The sequence below is a fragment of the Fukomys damarensis genome, unplaced genomic scaffold (genome assembly GCF_012274545.1).
Source record: "Fukomys damarensis isolate Sample0158 unplaced genomic scaffold, DMR_v1.0_HiC HiC_scaffold_5, whole genome shotgun sequence".
NCBI classification, from domain to species: Eukaryota; Metazoa; Chordata; class Mammalia; order Rodentia; family Bathyergidae; genus Fukomys; species Fukomys damarensis.
Genome location: NW_022900917.1, coordinates 40,994,613 through 41,017,012, shown reverse-complemented (window position 1 = coordinate 41,017,012; position 22,400 = coordinate 40,994,613). Strand labels below are relative to the sequence as shown.

Below are 22,400 nucleotides of genomic sequence, written 5' to 3'. Positions count from 1 at the left end.
CGCTCGCCCGGCCGTCTGCTCTTGGCCCCGGGGCTGAGATCGCCCAGAGCCGGAGTGCAGGCTCCCCCGGGACCGGGACCGGGACCGGGCTCCATCTCCCGCGGAGACCCAGGGGAAAGCAGCCTTTCGTGACTTCTGGTCGGTGCCCTTGGGCTTTGCGCCCACAGGGAAGGGACCAAAGTTAGCCGAAACGCACCAATCTTGCACACTGTGTGTATAGACCGGAGGTGATTATAAAACCCAGCCTGACTTGCTATAGCAGGAAACAGACCCACTGCATGACAGGCCGCCCTGGGGAGGCAGGAGAGCTTCCTGACCCGGAGAATCAGTCTACTGCCTTGAGCTTTATGCACGCTCACCGCAGGACACACCCGCCGCTGAGCAGGGACCATGATATACAAGAAAGGGAGGAAAGGAGAGGCGTGCACCTACCGTAAGGAGAGCTTGGGTTTCTTTGGGGGAGGGCGGGGACTGTAGGTCAGTAGAAAAGAGTGGTCTTGGACTCACTACGTAGCCCAGCCTGGCCTTAAACTCCGTGATTCTCCTGCCTCAGCCTCAGTTCTGGGGTTACAGGTGTTTGCCACAATGCCCAGCTGGATTCTTTTTGATTTAGCATTATATTCTGTGATGTTTTTCCCCCCAGTGTCATGCAAGTTCTTTAAAATGTAGAAGCTGGGTGTAGAGGCACAGACCTGTAATGGCAGCACGCTAGAGGCTGAGGCAGGAGGATCGCTGGGAGTTCAAGGCCTGTCTGGGCTACATAGGCAGCTCAAGGCCAACCTGAACTACATACCGAGGCTTTGTCTCAAAAAAACTCTCTAAAGGGTTGGGGATATGGCTCTGTGGCACCGTGCCTGGTGGCAAGCCCAAGGTCGTGAGTTCTATCTCCCTGTTGGGGGGGGGTGGGGACTCTCAAAAATGTAGGAAAAGGCCCAGGGATTTAGCTTAGTGGTGCTGCTGTCTGCCTCACAAGTGCAAGGACTCGAGTCTGATCCCCAGTACCAAAAACAACATTTAAAAAATGCCAGCATGGTTTGAAAACCCTACATTTAATAGCCACCCCTACTCAGGTGGATTAATAACTGTCACAAAACATTTACAGTCTGTCTTCATTATCCACAAGATTATTGCTTAGAACATCCTTGTTCATAAATCTTTTAATTTCTGGCTCTTCTAAAACTAGAACTATAATTTCCAGGTTCAAGACTACCGATGGGGTACCATGGCCTTTCTCACACATGCCTAATCTGTTTCGCCCCTGCTCCCCACTCATAACCTGGTAGAACTGTGATCTTTCTGTGCCTGTTCAGTAGAAAACAAGGCACACAGCTGCTAGTACAAGGCAGGAGATAGGCAATGTATTGTTGCCCCCAGTACTAGGGACTGAACCCAGGCCTTCACACTGGGTTACAGCCCCAGCCCTTTTTTTGTTTGTTTGTTTGTTTTTTGAGACAGGGTCTCACTATGTAGTTGACACTGACATGGAACTCACTATGTAGCCCAAGCTGGTCTCGAACTCACAGCAGTCCTACTGCCTTAGCCTCCCGGGTGCTGGGATTACAGGCCTGCCCACCACCATGCCCGGCCAGCACCAGCACTTTCTAAAAAACAATTTTTTTTTTTAGAGAACTTCTTGGTAATTTACCCAGGTTGGGTTTGAATTTGCTACATTCTTGTCTCCCACAGTGCTGAGAAGGTAAGCATGGGCCACATACCTGTTAGATTTCCCCCGCTTTAAGATGGCTGCTACATAAATAACAGTCTTCCCCTTCCCATAATGCCCTGCTTCTCATTTAAAATATGGCTTCTTCCACCAAAAGGACAAACTTCTTCCCAAAATGCCCCTCTTCCCACCCAGAGTAACCTGATACTTGCTACCACCCTAGCAACTAGTGATGTCACAGGCTCCTCCAATCCCTTAATATACCTCACTCAACTCCACCCCAGCTCATGCTAGCCCCACCCTACTCCTATAAAAGGAGCTCCCCAGCTCAGCTGTGAGGCTTGCTCTCCTTTGCTCAGAGACAGGCTGGCAGGTTCTCCCTGTAATAAAGGCTTGTTATGGTCCTGGTTTTCGGCTGGGATGTTTTGTATGCTCAGTCACTCATCTATTCATTTGATAAACATTGAGCCACCTATCACACAGAACCTAGGATGCTTGTTGGAGATACAGAGGAAATCATATTGATACTAATATTTAATATTTATTGAACATGTGCCAAGTGATAGGCAATGCATTAAGAATTAAATTTACTGCTTGTCGTGGTGGCAAACACCTGTTATCCCTCCACTTGGGAGGCTGAGGCAGGAGGATCACTGAGTTCCAGGCCAGCCTGAACTACATAGCCAGACCTTATCTCAAAAAATTGACAATTGATAAATGTAACTATTGTATATCTAAAATATACCAAAAAAATATTAAAGAAAAATATCAACAATTGGGCCGCGGATTTAGCTCAGTGCTTCCACTGCCTACCTCGCAATCGCAAGGTCCTGAGTTCAATCTCTGGTACCATAAATAAATAAATAAATAAAACAAGAGCAACAACAAAGTAGCTCAGTGGCATGGAGTGCCTGCCTGGCAAATGCAAATCCCAGTACCAAAAAAGAAAAAAAAAAAAAGCAAAGAAAGAATTAAATTTACTAAACTGGGCGTGGTAGCACACATCTATAATCCTAGCACTTGGGAGGCTGAGGCCAGAGCATTGCTGTGATTTAAGGTTCGCCTGGCCTACGCAGTGACTTCCAGTCCGGCCTGAGCTACATATCGCAAGGCTGTCTCAAAAAAGAAAACAATTTTAAGCTTAGTAAATACTAGCTGGGTACAGGGTATACTCCTCTGGTCCCAGCTGCTTGAGAAGCTGAGGCAGGAGGATCGCTTCAGCCCAGGAGGTCTAAACCACCTGAGCAACAGTTCTCAAAAAAAAGAGACTGTATCTGACCTTACTTAGGCTTTATCATAGTTGAATCAGATCAGTACTTTTGTTTCCTTGATTTTACAAATAAGGGAACTGGTGCCTGCAAACGATAAAGGTCACAGTTTATTGCCGGCGCTCCTGGAGGTCCAGAGGCAGAGCAGTATTCCAGGGCTTGGGGACAGGAACTGAGGGCCCCGGGCAGATAGTAGATTGCTTTGTTCAAGAAACTGAGAAAGCCAGGCCTTGTGGCGCATGCCTGTATCCCAGCGCCTGGGAGGCTGAGGCAGAAGGATCAAAATTTAGAGCCCAGCCTGGGCAATTTAGCAATTTAGTGAGACCCTATCTCAAAAAATAACAAAAAGGAGGACCGGGATTTAGCTCAACTGTGCCTCTGCCTGCCTCACAAGTGCAAGGTCCTGAATTCAATCCCTGGTACCAAAAAAAAAAAAAAAGAAGTGCTGGGCTATAGCTTAGCTTAGTGCAAAGGCCCCAGCGCGTGCCTGTGCAAACACACACACGTGTTAGTGATTCCACAGTGGGCTGACAGGAGATCCTTTAGGTCTCAACAGGATGAAGTCTCAAGCCAGGAAGTAACTTTAGGTCTTTCTTCGTCGTTTTTTTCCAGAGTTTTATATGTGTATCTCGAGCACCTAAAGGCCCAGCTTACATGTATACTCTCATTTGCCACCCTTTCAAGCCCAGTGCCAAGGGAATGCAATTGAAATGAGGATCTCCAGCTCAGCGGGAATGGAGTTGTGAGCCTCACCTCCAGAGCCCTCCATCGCTGAGGCCTCTGAGGCCCGGAGGCGCTGGTCTCACCCGGTCGTCCCTGCGCGCCTGTCCCTGCCTGCTGTGCAGCGTGCTCAGTGATGTGGACGGAAAGGGCAGGAGGCAGGAGGGGAGCAGGATGGGTGAGAGCCACGAGATGTCTTTCTTTTTGTTTTTGGTACCGGGGATTGAACTCAGGACCTTGTGTTTGCGAGGCAGGCGCCAGAACCACTGAGCTAAATCCCCTGCCCAAGATGACTTCCTTGATGTTTGTTCTAGAGATCCCAGAGGTTAGGCCGCGTGGTGACGCACACCTGTAATCTCAGCACTCTGGGAAGCTGAGGCAGGAAGGTCATAAATTCAAGCCCAGCCTGAGCAATTTAGCAAGATCTATCTCAAAATGAAAAATAAACGCCAGGCGTGGTGGTGAACGCCTGCAATCCTGATACTCAGAAAGCTGAAGCAGGAAGATCACTGTGAGTTTGAGGCCAGCCTGGACTACACAGCAAGTCTTGTCTCAAAAAATGTGAAAGTAGGCTGGGGATTCAGCTTAGCGGTGCCTCCACCTGCCTTGCAAGCCCAAAGACCCGAGTTCAATCCCCTTACCAAAATCAAACAAATGAAAAAAAATACAACCGTGAGAATTTTACAGTTTTTAAAATTTTTATTTCACGGGCTGCAGATTTAGCTCAGTGGTTTGGTGTCCTGCCTTGCAAGTGCAAGGACCTGAGTTCGATCCCCGCTACGAAAGAAAGAAAAAGAAAAAAAAAACTGTAGAGAGCTAGCAAGCACTACACAAAGTGAGGACCTATTTGTAAAATGGCCGTCACCAGATATGGAATCTGCTACCACCACCATCTTGGATTTCCTAGGCTCCTGAACCATGAAAAATAAATACTTGTTCCTACCTCATTGATGATAATTTGTAATAGGCAGACCAGACTTGGACTTCCTCATCCATTGAATTATTAAAACCTGTGTGGCCTGGGGATTTAGTTCAGTGGTTCCCCTCCCTGCCTCACAAGCGCAAGGTCACCTGCTAGTCCCAGGCGTGTGCCGCTGCTATGCTGGAAAAACCATAGCTCCCGGAAATTGTAAAGGCAGTATCAGTAAGGAATTAAAGAAGCTGAATTTAAACTAAGAAGACAGTTTATTTGAAGGTGGAGTAGGGGGCCGGGAATTTAGCTCAGTGGTTCCGGCGCCTGTCTCTCAAGTGCAAGGGCCCGAGTTGATCCCTGGTACAAAACAAACAAAAAAACCAAATATGAAAGGTGGAGTAAAGGGGAAGAGAGGCGGTAGACAGCTACTCCTTGGAAAGCAGACGTGGGGGGCTGTTCTCCGCAGCTCCGTTCATTGGGCCGCTTCCTTGTCCCTGACTGGCTCTGGTCCTCCCCTTGGAGCTCTTCCGGTCAGGAGTTTGGGGAGGCTTCGATTATGGGTGTGGGCCTTGGGGACAGTAGTTTAGGTTTAAATAAAGGGGCTTTTGCTACTTAGGACCTCCCAGATCTTAATGTCTTTTTCTTTGTCTTTCTGATTGCTAAAAGCTGAGGCCACAGCCATAACTTTTTTTTTTTTTGAGACAGGATCTTGCTGTGAGTTAAGGCAATCCTCCTGCCTCAGCCTGCTTAGTGCTGGGATTCACTTCTACCAAAGCTGAAAGAGGTCTTCATCTTATCTTGTTCTTACTTATGGGGCCCCTATCCCTACCCTTTTATAATCCCGGCATTCGGGAGGCTGAGGCAGGAACACAGACGCCAGCTGAAGTCCAGCCAGGACTACACAGTCAGACCCTGATTTCAGTGCAGTCCCAGCTGGTAAGAGAGTCAAGGAATTCGAAAAGCATCTAAAACTTATCAAGTCAAAATTGGAGTGCAGGGGAACTGGCTCAGGGGTTCTGCTGCCTGCCTTGAAAGCGAAAGAGCCCGAGTTCGATCCGGGTACAAAAAAAAAAAAAAAAACGGACCCAGCAGTAACAGGTGGCCTAGAAATACTGCGGCCTGACCTCCGACTCTCACTGTGGATGGCGCCCTGGGCCTGCCCTGGGTAAACCTAAGTCGATCTTATGGCCACAGCACCGAGCCACGCGGGCCCACAGACCCCGCCACCTGCTTCTGTGACTCAGTTCGCTGGGACGGCCGGCACCCCCGCCCCCCACACCCTGAGCGCCTGTAAGAGCCATCACTACCATGCCACTCTGCTGTAAGCCTGTTTTTTCGGGGTTTCAAATGTTGCTTTTTACACATTGTTATTCTAATGAGTGGATAGATATTTATCATCAGATGTAGAGAAAGAAAAAGCATAAGCCAAGAAACTTCCTTACGAGACGTTCTCTGCACTTCGTCCACGGTAACCCGGCGCAGCTGCAGCTCCGTATTTCTAACTTAACCCAGGGTGCCCTACGGTTTGTCATTCCCAGCGGTGGACCACGCTGCCTCCAATCCGCATTCTAATGCTTTCTTCTAAGGAACAGCCTTAGGGCTCCAAGACACCTGCTACTGAATTCATCCGCTGCTACATTGGAACTGGGAAAAATCCAATGAGCTGGGGTTCCCAAATTTCGTACAGATTGCTGAGTCTCACCCCCAGACCTTGATTCAGTAGAGAATGGGTAAAGCTAGAGAGTTTATATTTTAGGAACCACCCCCACCCCCAGTACCAGGGATCAAACTCAGGACCTCATGCTTGCAAGGCAGGCTTGGAGCCACTGAGCTAAGTCCCCGGCCCTGTGGGTTTGTATTTTATTTTTATTTACTTATTTTTGTTTGTTCTTTGAGACAGGGTCTCACTATGTAGTCAAGACTGACCTGGAACTCACTATGTATACCAAGCTGGTCTGGAACTCACAGCGATCCTCCTGCCTCAGCCTCCTAAGTGCTGGGATTACAGGCGTGCGCCACCACACCCAGCTATGAGGGTTTGTATTTTAATTGATTAACTAATATACTGTCAACTGGGCATGATGGTGCATACCTATAAATCCAGCACTCGGGAGGCTGAGGCAGGAGGATTGCCTCAAGTTCAAGATCAGCCTGAACTATGTAGAAAGACCCAACACCCCTAATAATAATATATTGTATCAATAACATTTCCATAATTCTGATTCCCTTGTCTTCACAGCGTAATAGGGAAAAACATTAATCTCATCCACTATATAAGAATCTCATTTTAAGTCTCACAACACCCTACAACATATTACATTATTTATATTTTGAGTCATTTAACAAACCTCTCATAAAACATTATACAATGAAGGAATAGATGATAAATACAAGCTTGTACAACTCCAAACTCTGTATTGTTAGATCAGGCGTGGTGGCGCACACCTGTAATCCCAGCACTTGGGAAGCTGAGGCAGGAGGATCACTATGAGACCAGCCTGGACTACACAGTGAGTTCCAGGTCAGTGTCAACTGCACAATGAGTCTGTCTCAAAAAAAAAAAAAAAAAAAAAAAAAAAAAAAAACAAAATAAAAAAACCCAAACAAACCAAAAGAAAGAATATAAGGCCAAAATTTTCCTAAATGATCCTCAAAAATTCCCAAATGATGTGGGATATATGACCCCTAAAGAGTATTTTTTTGGTTTTTGTTTTGAGACAGCATCTCACTATGTAGTTGAGACTGACCTGGAACTCACTATGTAGCCCAGGCTGGTGTCCAACTCACAGCGATCCTCCTGCCTCAGCCTCCCGAGTGCTGGGATTACAGGCCTGCACCACCCACTTGACCCTAAATACAGTATTATTAGGTGTATTATTAGGCAGTGAGTGAATGACTATTAGAAAATAACAAAAAAATAAAATTATTTCCCTTTGCTGCTATTCAGGTTCAAATAAAATAATTTGAATTATTCAAAAAATTGAGCTATTCACAGTATTTTCTGATGATCTGTTTTCCTTGGATTTAAAGATAGTGTTCAAGCCCGGCGTGGTGGTACACGCCTGTAATCGCAGCACTCAGGAGGCTGAGGTAAGAGGACTGCTGTAAGTTCAAGACCAGCCTAGGTTACACAGTGAGTTCCAGAGCATTCTGAACTACATAGTGAGACCCTGTCTCAAAAAACGAAAATAAATAATGTTCAAACCCATGACCAATAAGAAAATGTTTCAAGTAATACATCCTGAACTAGCAATGAAAGAAAGGCTGCCCAATTACATAATGAGCCCAATCCTCCGAAAGACCATTGTTCTGACTTAATTAACATATCCCCAACAGGGTGCATCCCCTAGGATACAGTAGGCAGCCCCGGACTCCCTAGGGGAAAACCTGTCACTTCACTGCAGCTGGGGACAGCCCTCAGCAAGGGTATCTGCTCCCCAGTGAGAAGAGGGGTGTGGGTAGGGGGTGAAGAGGCCGAAGCACTTTGGGTCTGGATGGGGCATTCTTAGGGCTAAGGTAGCCTCAGGGATGCCTTATCTTGCTTATTGTGCTCTCAAATTTCCTGTGCTAACATTTCAAAGCCTGCTGTTGCTTCTGTCCTCAAGAATGGGAGCAAAATAAAAAAGGGGAGCAAGTTGGGGAGGTAGCTCGTTGGCACCACACCTGCCTCGCAAGCGCAAGGTCCCCCAGTTCTACTCCCGATGCTTAACAACAGACGGTTGGGAGAATGCGGTCTCCTCCCCAGGATCCGGACTGGGTGCGGTGGCTAGCTTGTCGGCTGGCAGATCTAGCTCTGCCCCTTAGGGACAAGGGATCCCCCCCAGCACTTCCTTCACCGCAGGTCTCAACCCCTCATCGGCAAAGCGGCACTCGGGGGTGCTGGGTTCCCAGCTAATGCTCAAGGGCCCCGGCTATCACCACCCACAGCACGAGTCTGCCTGCGCATTCGCTTCGAGGTTCCGCACACCGGCCGGGGAGGGCTTGGCCAGCACGCATTTCCTTCCACCGGCTCCCCCCCCATCCTGGTCACCATAACAAACTAATCACAAAGACCTGAAAAAAAGTCCGCTTTATTTATCAGAAGTGAAATCACGTTAAAACCAGAGCAACACAAATAGGTGTTTAGCCTTTGTCTCTCTGGTTATAATTTTCCTTTCCCAGTTGGCATAGGTGACAGAGGGCAGAGTGGATGACCCGCTCCGGTCCCTGTTGAGTAGCTTTATTTGGTACCAAGTGCGTTATCTGGCACGTGCTGGGGGCGGGGTAGGAACGAAGGGCTTAAAAATGAATCCAAATAAAGATAAAAGGTTCATTCACATCTGAAGACTTAATTGACTACTAATAATCGAGCTGTAGCTTGAATCAATGAAAAAAAATCTGTTCTACGAAGAAAACAGGACTGGATGGGCAGGCGGCGCATCTGGGGGACCAAATCAAATGAGAGAAGAGAAGGCCTGCTTCTCCACGACAGCCAGCCTAGGACTCTGCAGGGACACCTGCGGCACTCGGGGTAGGTGTGGCGTTTTCGGACCCTCAGGCCATATCTCCTCTGAGCTCTCACTGTTCCGGCTAAGGCCCCCCACATTCTATGCTTGTTAACAACTGCGGAAAGCATTTCCACAAGGGCCCAACAAACCTGCTCAGTTCAGCAGGCTGGCTGGTTCTTTCTCCCCACCCTACCGCACACCCATAAGGAGAGCCAGGGAGAGTCCAAGCCCTCAGCTTCACACGGCTCCGCACTCCGAGGGTGTGCAGTCTTCGTGAACCTTCACGTGGGAGTCCAGGGCTTCATGATCGGGGAAGACCTTCCCACAGATGCCGCAGGAGCCGCCCTCGTCCTCCTTGTGTGAGCGGCGGACATGGCTATCGTGGGCAGCGTGGGACGCAAAGGATTTGCCGCAGTGCTTGCACTTGAAGGGCTTCTCCCCGGAATGTTGCCGGATGTGTGTGCGGAGTATGCTGGAGGCAGTGAACTTCTGCAGAGGACAGAGAGCAGAAGAGAAAGACGCCCTCCGTGGGCTGGGCCACCCATTCATATGGGCTTATCTCATGGCCACCGACAACTCGTGCTACCCCTTGGTTCGCTGACTGAAGCACCTTGGATTTCAAGGCTATTGAAACATTCATGGTGAACAGTAGCAGCCTTCATCAAAAAGGACTGTGCTGATTTGTCACCCTGGCTACTTTTGTGAGGAGCACTGCATCTGAAAGCCGTGGTTGTCAGTAGCTGACATCACTGGGGACTATAGTTTTTGTTTGATTTGGTACTGGGGATCCAATTCAGGACCTTGCATCTGTGAGGCAGCAGCACCACTGAGGTAAATCCCTGGACCATTTAGTTTTAAAAATCTGAGATAAGGGGGAAAAAAAAATCTCACACAAAACCCAGGAACCAATAATTAAGCAATTCTGGACACACCCAAGGCTAACTGCATCACCCAAGGAGAGGCTTACATTGACTGGGGCCGTGCATAAATCAACACCTCACTGATTTTTCTTTTTTAAATAAAAAAGAGGTAATTGTACATCTGGAATACTTGTACATGTATAGTTAGAAATAACAGATTCTGGGGCTGGGATTTAGCTCAGTGGTTCCACTGCCTACCTCACAAGCACAAGGTCCCAAGTTTGATCTCCCAGCGCGCACATGTGCTCGCGTGCATGCGCACGCGCGCACACACACACACACACACACACACACAGGACAGAAAAAGATTCTGTACACCACTGCTCAATTTCACTCAGTGGTTCCATCTCACAGTACCTCAGCCCAGCTTCAAGACACAGAACACTTTCCCTTTTTTGCTAGTACCGGAGCACACAGAACCTTGCACTTGCAAGGCAGGCACAGTGCCACTGAACTACACCCCCAGCTCCAGACAGAGAACACTTTCACCCAAGCGACGTCCACATTGTCCTTCTGTGGCCAGGACTCCCATCCACTTTCTTCTTCAGCTGAGACAGCCCACTACTTTGCTCTCCTCCCCTGTAGCTTTAGCATGCTGAGAACATTATACAGGGCTGGGGACTTAGTTCAGTGGTTCCACCGCCTGCCTGGAAAGCACAAGGCCCCATCTTTGATGCCCAGTTCGCCCCCCAAAAGAAGAACGCTACATAAATGGGATCACATGACATGCATCCCTCCACAATTTGCTTTTCCATTCAGCATAACTCTCCAGAGATTTGCTGGGGTTGGGTTAGCAGGAGCTCATTTCTCTCACTGCCAAGCTGTGTTCAGCAAAGAGCCTGGTGCGCCCCGCTCGGCTCCAGCACTCGTCTGCTGAAGAACACCGGGGCTGTTTGCAGTTTGGGGCTATGAGGAATAAGGCTGCCATTCCAACAGTGCTGTACAGTCCTGTGTGAACATAAAAGGCTTCATATCCCTGGGAGCAGTGCTGTGGAGGTGACTGCAGGGTCTTAGGGTAGTGCAAGTGTCACCGATCTTTCTGAGATGAGGGGGCCCTGTTCCTCCGCTGGGGTCTCTAACTCAAAACCCTCCCTCCTCATCTCCCTGCCTGCTGATGTGTGCTTTCTGCACGCCCCCCATGCTTAGTTTTCAAAGCAACCCTCCAACTATTTTCTGGAGCAGCTGAAAATTTTAGATTTCCAGACATTTCATTGTTTTTTAAACATTATTAGCCATGTCTTATCTTTCCCTTATTTATAACCTTTGTTCTCATTTATTTCAAAACAATTTTCTGACTTGTCACTTGGCAGTATGTGAAAGATGTTAAGAAAATGACCTTATTTTGGGGGTTCAATGGCAGTAATATAAAACATGGGGTTAAGGGCCAGGGATTTAGCTCAGTGGCACCTGCCTCGCAAGTGTAAGATCCTGAGTTCGATCCCTGGTACAAAAAACAAAACTAAAACAAAACATGAGGTTAACCTAGTGAACCTGAAGATAGGGCTGGGGGGGGACAGCTGACAATGGAGTGTCTGAGTAGCAGGACCCCCGGCACTGACACTTCGGGGGAAGAGTCAGCTCACTGCTCCATACCAAGGGCCACCCAGGCTCCACTAATGACTGGACTGCATCGACGAGAATTCCAGATCACCAAATAACCTAGCTGGCCTCAGTTTCCTCTTCAGAGCATCCTTCCTTTCCAGGTTAGCTAGAAGTGCAGGGCGGAGTGTCAGGATTAGAATTTCAGAGATAAGGGCCGGGGATTTAGCTCAGTGGTTCCGCTGCCTGCCTCGCAAGCACAAGGACCCGAATTCGAGCCCTGGTACCAAAAAAGAAAAAAAAGAACTTCAGAGATAAGACAAGTTGTGGGTTATTTTGTACTTCCTCTGTAAATCCTAGGGGCAGGAGTTACCCCTCAGGATGGAGCTCCTCCTCCACTAAACCTCTGGCCACCTTTCTTTGATCTGTGCTGGAGCTGGGTTCTCATGGTTACTTAATGTTTCAGCCCCATTTTTTCTTTTTCTTTTTTTTTTTGGTACCTGGTATTGAACTTGGGACCTTGTGCTTGCAAAGCAGGCAGCAGTACCAGACAGCTAAATCCCTGGCCCCTACAGCCCTGTTTTTCTAATGCTGATTCTTTTCTACAAGTACCAGTTTCCCTGGGCCCAGCAGAGTTAATGTTTCATTCCTATTTGGGATGTTTAGAAGTCCCTCTGAGAAAGTTTATATTTCTTTCATGACTTCAGTGTAAGACAAGTAAATGACACCATGACAGAGGACTTTCTGCAATGATGGGCATTCACTGGACCTCTTGAGTGACCACCGATCACTTAAAATATGGCTACTGAGCTGGGTGTGGTGGCTCACACCTGTGATACGAGCACTCTGGTAAGCTGAGGCAGGAGCACAGATTCTCTCACCCAGCCAACCACTTAGGGACTCAGCGAGATCCTGTCTAAAAATAAAATATAATAAGAAAGGTCCAGGGATTTAGCTCACTGGTTCTGCCACCTGCCTTGCAAGTGCAAGGATTCAAGTTTGAGCCCCGGTATCAAAACAAAAACAAAAAACAAAAATAAAATATAAGAAAGGGCTATGGATGTAGGTTATTGTGAAGGCCCTGGGTTCAGTTTCCAGTGCCAGGAGAAAAGTGGCAGTGCATCTTGGAATGGAATAATTTATTTCATTTTTGTGAATTCAAATAGCCCATGTGTAGTAATAGCTACATACTGCACAACACAGATCCATTCAACAAAACTGAACACAAGGCAGTTCGCCATAATGCTTCTAAAGCATCATCTCTATTTCCCAATCCAGGCTTCAGCCTCCAGTGCTGGATGCCACTACACCTGGCTGGGTCTCACTATAAGTTCAGGCTAGCCTTGAATTCACTAGGTAGGTAGCTGCCTGTAAACTTTGGTCCTCCTGCCTCAGCCTCCTGAGTGCTGGGATTACCGGTGTGTGATACCCGGCCCAAGTACAACTCTATTCCATGCAACACAGATTAGATGCCACACCTATAATGTCCCTCTAGAAAGCTAGATCCTCAGGACTCCTCCAATTTAAATTTTCTCACATTAGAGTAGCTAACATTTTAGTAGGAGCCACAACATGCCCAGCACTGCAATGCAGTTTTACATGCAATGACTCACGGAGTCCAGAAACTGTTGAAGACTGTTTCCTTCATTTTACCAATAAGGCAACTAAACAATAAAGCAGCAAATGGATTCTTTGTGCAATCCAAGGTTGCACAGATGGATGAGAACTAAAAGTGAGGCTGACACTCAGCCAAGACCATACTCTTTTTGTTTGTTTGTTTTTGGTTTTTTTAGACAGGGTCTCACTATGTAGTTCAGACTGCTCTGGAACTCACTGTGTAGCCCAGGCTGGTCTCAGCCATCCTCCTGCCTCAGCCTCCTGAGTGTTGGGATTACAGGCATGTGCCATCACACCCGATGAAGACCATACTCTTATATGCTAGGAAATAGCATCTGTGATCATCAGATCCCGCAAATTTGAGGTGTCTGAATATAGTATGTCCCAAGCACAAGCTTACCGATAAGAGGCCACAGCCTACAACAATCTTTAGCAAATGAGAGCATATTTGGAGGTAGAAATGGGGACTGGGCTGGTAAATGGCTAACATTTACCACAGGTGCATCCATTCTAAGGCAGGCGCTGTGCTCCCTCACCTGTGGACGCCCCTGTGGGCCTCTTACCTTGGTACAGTACACACACTGATAGGGTCTGTCTCCAGAGTGGACTCGCATGTGCTTGTTCAGGCTGGAAGACTGAGAGAAACACTTGCCACACGTAGAACACTAAGGTGAAAAGCAAGCAGAGTAGAGGTGAAACGATATCTTCGTCCCCTAACTACAAAGTCTACTTCACGGGTCAGGGATTTAGCTCAGTGGTTCCACTGCCCGCCCCGTGAGCCCCGAAAAGTGAAAGAAATTCTACTTCACTATCATGTCCACTGGTGGGGGAGAAAAGTCTCCAGTCCACTCTGTGTCTATAAACAGTGGTCTCCCCATGCTGAGGGCAATCTAGCAAGACAGTGGATCAAAATCAAGTAAAATAAAATGCCCAGGGATATAGCTCAGTGGTAGAGCACTTGCTTCGCATGCACAAAGCCCTGGATTCAATCCACCAGAGAAGGGGAAAAAGAAAAAGAAAAAAAAAAAAAAGAAAGAAAAAGGTCCAATGCAGATTAAGCCCCATGAAGAGTTCGATCCCTGATACAAAGCTTACAAGGAAGTCACAGATAAAGGCTAAGTACGGTGCAAGCCAGCGCACATGACAGGGTTCAATGCTTTCTGAGCCAGGTATGGTAATGCATCTGTAATCTCAGACTCTGAGAAGCTGAAGTAGGAAGATTTGAAGCCCACAAGTTCAAGCCCAGCCTGGGCACCTTGGTGATTTAGGGAGACCTTATTATAAAATGAAGGGCTAGAAATGTAGCTCAGTGCAAAATTCCTGGGTTCAATCCCTAGCACTGGGGAAACAAAACACAACTTTCTGGAAAAGCAAAGCCCTAGGAGGAAGATTCTGAATTTGTGCATGGAACTGTATGTATAACTCTTAAGGAGTACAGGGTAAATTTTAGTTTTTTGTTTTGTTTTGTTTTTGGTACTGGGATCGAACTCAGGATCTTGTGCTTGCAAGGCAGGCTTGAGGCTGCTGAGCTAAATTAATCCCCGGCCCAGCTGATGTTCTTTTTGAAACTGATGTCACTTTTCAGGGACATTGGCCTTCATCAATTTTAGCCAATTAATTATATGAAGAGAAAACACACTTAGGTTAGAAGGAGAGTGGTAAGACAGTATTCAGCCTAGCATTGCATTCCTAGCTAGTATTGCATACCTAGCATTTCAATATTGGTAAATCAATGATTTTTTTTTTGAAAATCATTTAGGGTCTAGGATGTAGACATGGTAGAGCATTTGTTAAGCATGTGCAACCTAGCTAGTATTGCATACCTAGCATTTCAATATTGGTAAATCAATGATTTTTTTTGAAAATCATTTAGGGTCTAGGATGTAGACATGGTAGAGCATTTGTTAAGCATGTGCAAGGCTCTAGGTTCAATCTCCAGAACCCAAACCAAGGCAAAAATTATTTCTTTCAAGCACGTCTGCTTCATGTGATTTCCTTTTGTCCTGGCTTAATAATTTGCCTCCGCGTCCCTGCAGTGCTGGTGGTGAGCCGGTCCCAAGCCCAGCATACAGCAGCCACAGCACTTCCTCCCTCTCCCTCAGTGCTACTCGGATAAACGTGTGTTAATGTGTTTTGGGGAGAGGGGAGCTGGGTTGTTTCGAGGGCCTCAAGCACGCTAGGCAGAGGCTCTTCCACTGAGCCTAACTTAATGTTAATATTGACTAACAAGAAACTTCAACTTAGGAAAGAGGGGCGAGATAAGGACAATTTTATAAATTTTCCTCAGTTTTCACATGAGGGAAGCAGGGTTAAATGTCACCACTGCCTCCTTTGGTCCCAACAGGGCTGAGAACCTGTGTGTGCCCAAGTCTCTCCCCCTAGCCTGGGCCAAAGCTTGTCTTATGCTTTCTGTACCCAGCCTGGCAGAGCAGGCAGGCGTCTGGGATGTCCGAGGTCATCATCCGGGCCAGCCAGAGGCCACGTGCACCTGGGCTATCCTCAGCTCCTCCCTGCCTGCAACTATACCTGTAACCCCAAATGCCTGGTGGGGCTGAAGCTCAGTGGTAGAGCCCTCGCCATCTGGCTGTGAGGTCAGGGGCCAATCCTTGGCACAACCAAAAAAGAACAGGGCTGGGGATTTAGCCTGCCTTGCAAGCACAAGCTCCCAAGTTCACTCCCTGGTACCAATAAAAAGAACAACAGAGCAGAGCTTAGTGGCACAGCCTGTAATCCTAAGCCTGAGGAGGCTGAGGCAGAAGGATCAGTGTGAGCTTGAGGCCAGCCTAAGCTACACTGTGACACCCTGTCTCAAACTCCCCCCAAAAGAAAAAGCTAGAGACACGTAATCACAAATACTTAAATTTTGGATATAGGATGAAGTGCAATTAATTACCCAAGACCTCACATAGCTGTCTAGACTGTCACAGCCCTGCACCCCTTCAACACATCCTGTGCCTCCAGAATAAATCAGAAACCCCTCTCTTCTTCCAGACTCTGCTCAGCTCAAAACCACGTCTTCCACGAGGCCAGTCCCTGCTGGCTCCTCCCGTGCTGTGTCCCTGGCCCAGTGGGGGTGGGGGACGGGGTGTGTGCACCTCTCTCTGAACTCAGTGCCGGGCTGCAGATCACCCTCCCATCCCAGGCTCACCTTGTGTGGCCGGTGCTTCTCGTGAACGTGCAGAACGTGGATTCGCAGGCGGTCCCGCTTCTCGAAGGACCTCTTGCACAGCGAGCAGGGGAACTTCCGGTCACCCTGGTCCACACAGGGAGTGTACTTGAGGTGCTTGTCTCTGTAGTATTTGTAAGTAAACACTTTTCCGCATCTCTCGCATCTATAACCTTCTGTAGACTCTGCCAAACACAGGGTGTCAGTTACCTTCCCTCCTCCTCGCCCAGAACCGTAAACATATACCAATGGAGAAAAGAAGGGTCATAAACCTCACACGGCCCGGTGTGGAAGCATGCCTACAACCACTTGGGAGGCTGAGGCAGGAGGATCACAGCAAGTTGGAAGCCAGCTTGGGCTCCATAGTGAGACTGTCGCACACTGACTTGCCCATAACCAGCTCTGCTTTTATCACTTCTCTCCGTAATGGATTATTTTCATTCTAATTCATCATTTGGTTCATACATACCTCGAACTATGATTTTTATATAAGAGCTTTTGCTTTGTTGAGCATTGGTGGCACACACGCACTCAAGAGGTCGACGCAAGAGGAGTCACTGCATGGACTACACAGTGAGTTAAAGGCCAATCTCAAGAAAACAATTTTTGTTGCTGTTTTGAGACAGCTAAGATAAGGACTTTCTCCCAGCTTCCAGGCTTCCTGTTTTTGCCTGTGGTACTGGGGCCTGAACCCAGGGCCCTCACATTGAGCTACATTCCCCGCCCTTTTGAGACAAGGTCTTGCTAAGTTGCTAAATTGCCCAAGGCCTGCTCAAATTTTCCATTCTCTCCTGCTTTAGTCTCCCAGTGCAGTGGGAATACAGTCCTGCCCTACCACACCCAGATAAGATAAGGATGTTTTTATTTTTTAAAAAATTTTTTCAAGAGTAAGAAAAATGTATTAAGAGAAAGATAGCTTCCTCTAAGAGAGACAAAAGGGGGACCAGAGAGTGGGTTGCCTGGGGAGGCTGTTTCTCAGGGGGGTTTTCAAGAACCAGAGATCGAACGCAAGACCTTGCGTTTTCAAGGTAGGTACAGCACTACTCAGCTACATCCGCAGTCCCATGGGGGAGGGGGAGGTAGTTTATGCAGCAAAACCACGAGGTGAGACAGGTTCAAGGTGGAACAAAACTATAGTCAACTAGTAAGATTACAAAGTACAGTCGCTTAGGTAATAGTCATACATTAGGAAATCACTGGTGAGTATGAGGCGGGACAAAACAATGATCAACCAATAAAATTACAGGTATCGTCACTTAGGTAATATTGATTAAATGGGGATCCAATGGGGAAGCAAGTCACGTAGCAAGCGGGACAAAAGACCAAACAAGGATTTTCCATAAAGGATGGGTCAGGGACCTTTGCTGGAAGGGATGAAAAAGTATATCAATAATGCTAGCCATGCAGGGTGGAGCACACTTGTGATCAGCAGGAAGGTAAATTCAAGGCCAGCATGGACTATAAACAGGCCTTCTCTCAAAAAACAAAAAAAAAATGCATAATAATCCATTGTTACTTTAAGACTTAATACTTATTCCTTACTAGATATACACACTATTTCCTTTTGTATGCCAAGGTGTTTTGTTGAAGAAATCCTCCCTCCAGTCCAATTTAAGAATAGTTCACAATGGGCGGGGAATTTAGCTCAGTGGTTCCACCACCTGCTTCACAATCGCAAGGTCATGAGTTCAATCCCTGGTACCAAAAAAAAAAATAGTTCACATTTTCATGGCCTCCTACTGAGCTACATTCCCAGCTCCTTTTACTTTTTATTTCGAGTTTAGGTCTTGCTAAGCTGTCTGGGCTGGTCTGTTTAACCCTGTCTCCGCCTCCCAGGTAACTGAGCTTACAGGCATCCACCGTTGCAGTGGGCAACACTCCAGGCCTTGTTCCAAGGGCAATTAATGGCAGTGCACCTAGTTTTCTGTCTCCTGCAGGAGCAGCCAAAGCTACAAATTCAGAGCCATCCTCAGAGCACTCGCACCTTGCTTCCCAGTGCTGTTCTTCTCTCTTAGTTCACACTCTAAACTTTTGGGGAAAGATTTCAGAGCTAGAATAGTCACATTCAGAGTAAGAGTGAAAACATTTTGGCTTTCTTAATCTGCATGCTTAAGGGCTTAGCATCCTAACCACACTAAGACAGGCAAGGCTGAGAAAGGTAAAGGTGCTCTTATCAGTGGAGGTGGAGGAGGAAGAAGGGAAGGTTAGAGCAGAGGTCTCAGGGCCAGAGGTGTCTATGCACTGGGGGCAGGGGACACTCTGGATTCCAGGGGACAAAGTGGCTTCACCATGAAATCACCACTGAGACCTCATTGTCTGCTCCCAGGGACAGAAGAGCCAAGAGGGACTCTATGCAAGAATTTGCAGAGATCTTTTCTGTATTAGGCCAGCAGGGAAGCTGTCCAGCAGGGGCTTTGTTACATCCCAGGCATGGTTAACAGGTGGCTGAGGAAATAAACCATTCATTAAGTAAATAATCAGGAGGGCTACAGCCAGCAGAGGCTCCCTGGCCTGCTCCCAGGTCTATCACTTTCATTGAGGTGTGGAATACACTCAGGACCCCATGCTGAGGGGATGCTCAGAGCCTGTCTCCATTGGTCAGATAGCTCGGCCTCCTGCTTCCTGGATCAGGTCAGTGATTTTTACAAATAAAAGCATGAAAGCACACCAAAAGTCAGAAGAGTTCACTAGAGTTTGCCTAGCGACCAGTTAGGGAGAAAGAAAATTGACTTTTAACAATTGGGTTTTTAGCCATCTGTATTTCCTGCTCAAGTCTGGAAATCTGTCTGAATTTTATCCTAGTTCTTTACTTTTTTCCTCTTATCCTAATCAACCATTCTTCTTTAGCCAAGGAGTTTCCCACCTCTGGTACTCTGATACTCTCTTCCCAATAGTTTGGTGCACATTCAAGATGGTAGATCTCATGTTAAGTGTTCCTCTTACCATAACAGTAAAGAGTTGTCTGCATGGTCCATGCCTCCACTCCCAAAATACACACAGCACTGGCATATTCAAACACCCCACTCATACAAGAGTCCAGACCTGATGGGCAAGTCCTTTCAAAAACCTGTGGCCAGGGCCGGGGATTTAGCTCAGTGGTTCCTCTGCCTGCCTTGCAAGCGCAAGAACCTGAGTTCGATCCCCAGTACAAAAAAAAAAAACCTCTGGTCAAAGAAAATCTTTTGCAGAGAGCAGAGGAATTTAGAATTTATATCTTTTATTGATTGATTGATTAGTACTGGGAATTGAACTCAGGTCCTTTGCACTGAGCTACATCCCCAGTCCCTTTTTTAATTTTTGGACAGATTTTCACTAAATTGCCCAGAGTGGGCTCAAACTTAGAGCCCACCTACTTTAGCCTCCCAGAGTGCTGGGGTAGCAGGTATGTAACTCCATGCTCAGTAGATCTTTCTTTTTATCACATCCCAAAACATCCATATTGGTGTAGGGCAGGGGGCTCTCGGTGGTAGAGAGCTTGCCTGGCATGACTATAGCTTGGGTTAGATCCCCATCACCACAAAAACAGCAACAAAAAGTCATCAATGTCTTCTCAACAAATTAAGTTTTTTACATGCTCCCTTCTGTACACTGTCCAAATCATACATTTAACAGTGCCATCTGCATCCAGGGTCACTCGGTTCAGACCTGCAGCACAAGTCGCTCCATGCTGGCCTTTATCTTCACCACGAGCCCTCACACCTCCGTTACTTGTCAGGACTGTGGTCTCAGTCGCCTGCACACTATTCCGTGTTGACAACTTACCATGACTCTCACGGACACATTAAATGTTATGGACACTTACAGTTCAATACACACTGATAAAATAATTTCTCAAAAGGATGACAACATGTTGAGGATTATTCAGCATGTCTTTTTCTCAAATCCATTTTCCACTTCTATTTCAAAAATAGTTGGCACATTTCTGGAAGCGACTATAATTCTTACTTGTTCTGATCCTGAGTGTGGCTTAGAGAATCCCATTCCACTCACATCCCATGCCCGTGCCACACAGAGAATAGAAGAGTTCCTGAAATGACTCCGACAGCCCCCATTACCGGACTGCTGGAAGAAACTGATAGCTTCCTCTGACTCCTGGCACAGATCTCCAAGGCTTGGGCTTCACTGTTCCCTGTTCCTAAATGGACCTCCCTTCTCTCTCGTTTTTTCCTCACTTCATCTAAATTCATAAACAGCTTTTCCCAGTTTAGTCTTAGTCTCCCTCCTTCAGTCAGTGCTTAGGGTGTGGAGGTGGGGGGCTATGTCAGTTTTCAGCGTCATTTCCGGCCCTGAAGATGTCAGTCTAGCTGGAGTCAGGTAGACAATCACTGTCTGGCCTGCCACTGCAATTCACACGTTCTTTTACGTAAGTGATAATGTCTTCTACCTTCAATTATACACTTCACAGTGATTTACACTCATCCTACCTAGACAATTAGTACCTCTCAAACCTTTGTGTGTATAAAAATCCCTGGGAGAGCTTATTTAAAATGCAAATTCCAGGCCCTGGGAGGTAGTTTAGTAGTGGAGCACTTGCCCTGAGGCCCTGCAGGCCGGCAGCAGGCTCCCATAAAAGCAAATCCAGAGGCTCACCCCGTGGTTAGGGCGGAGTGGCTGGGTAGTCCTCTAGCTCCTGCTGCTCAGATTTGGCTGGGACCAGCCGCAGCCTCCTTCACAGGCATAGGAAGTGCAGTCTCAAGCCCAACCCGAATGGGAACTGGCACCTTTACAAGGTCCTAGCTGTACACAGTTGTGTTCTGTGTTCAAGTCTGTGGGACAGAGCCCAGCTCAATGCCTCTCATACTCTTCTGGGACCCACAGCGACAAATATATTTTATCCTTATCTCTGGCATACACTGTAGGCATTTGGACAGCACCCCATAAAATAATGCCTAATGTTTACCAATTAGGTAACTCATTAATTAACTTATTAATTTGTGCTACAAGGGATAGAACCCAGAGCCTTTTTAGTGAACTACATTACCAGCCCTTTTATTATTTTTCATTTCACAGGACCCGAAATGCTGAACTGCCCAGGTAAGGCTCAAACTTTAACCCTCCTGTTTTAGCCTCCCAGAGTGCTGAAATTACAGGTTTGCAATACCATTCCTGGCTTCCCATCACTACTGTCTATTCTACTAATTTTTTTCCAGTGCCAGGAAAAGCATCCAGAGGCCTGTACATGCTAGGCAAGTGCTCTACCACTGAACTATTTATTCTCACAGTGCCCCCACCATCTTTAACGTTGGTCTTTATCACCAAGTCGATCTCCCACCTGCTAAAGTATTGCATTCCATTTGAAAAGCACTGCTCTAAGTGCTTTGCCCTCATGCGATGTTATTCTGAGCATGAGCAGAGAAGAGTCAAAACTGACTCAGCTAAGGCAGAAGAGGCATCCACTTATTTTATTTTATTTTCAAGCGGGGGAGAGGGGTGTGTGTTGGGGGATGTGGGTACCTCTATGAATAGAAGTAGCCTCAGCAGTTTTGGAAAGACATCCCCATTGAGGCCTCACTGGGCAGACAAGGGTGGGACACTCACCTTCTGTGGGCCCTGCTGGTGGAGAGCCCTGCTCAGTGACCTGAAGGCTCACAGGAATGTCTAGAAACTTCTCGTAGCAGTCTCCGTACCACACAAGCAGCTCTTGGTTCTGGTAAATCTCCTTGCAGCTCTCATAAAATATCTGTCCTTGACACTGAACAGCAACCAAGTTCTGCTCTTTGGGGAAGCGGGCACAGTTGACGTAAGACATCCAGTTCCCCGTCTCCCTTCCATCTATAAAGTGACTCAAGTGACCATCTTCAAAGATCTAAAGGAAATAAAACACAAAGTTTGGGTTTGTATTTTTTTCTTTTCCGTAGCCCATAAAACAAATTTACTAAAAATGTATAACCAGGGCTGGGATTGTAGCTCAATGGTACTGTACAAGTACAAGGCCCTAGGTTTGATCACCTGAACTAAAAACAAAAAAACAAAAAACAAAAAAACCAGAGGCTAGGCATGGTTACAATGCATCAGTGATTCCAGATACTAGGGAGGGTGAGGAAGGAAGATCACTAGAGTTCAGGGGTTGAAAGATAAAAATTTTAAAAATTAATATATATATATAT

General features: G+C 47.1%; 1 protein-coding gene across 2 annotated transcripts in view; it reads right to left on the bottom strand.

The window, feature by feature from the left end:
* Nucleotides 1-8,633: 8,633 nt before the first annotated feature.
* Nucleotides 8,634-22,400, bottom strand: part of Prdm14 (PR/SET domain 14) — a 29,352-nt gene continuing 15,585 nt past the window's right edge. For both annotated transcript variants that reach the window (XM_010609002.1, XM_010608999.1), the window contains 4 exons: nucleotides 21,832-22,099; nucleotides 16,276-16,478; nucleotides 13,691-13,792; nucleotides 8,634-9,540 (listed from right to left, as the gene is read on the bottom strand). In XM_010609002.1, the coding sequence (XP_010607304.1) occupies nucleotides 9,289-9,540; nucleotides 13,691-13,792; nucleotides 16,276-16,478; nucleotides 21,832-22,099 (825 nt within the window). In that variant the 3' untranslated portion in view covers nucleotides 8,634-9,288. The remainder of the gene's footprint in view (nucleotides 9,541-13,690; nucleotides 13,793-16,275; nucleotides 16,479-21,831; nucleotides 22,100-22,400) is intronic.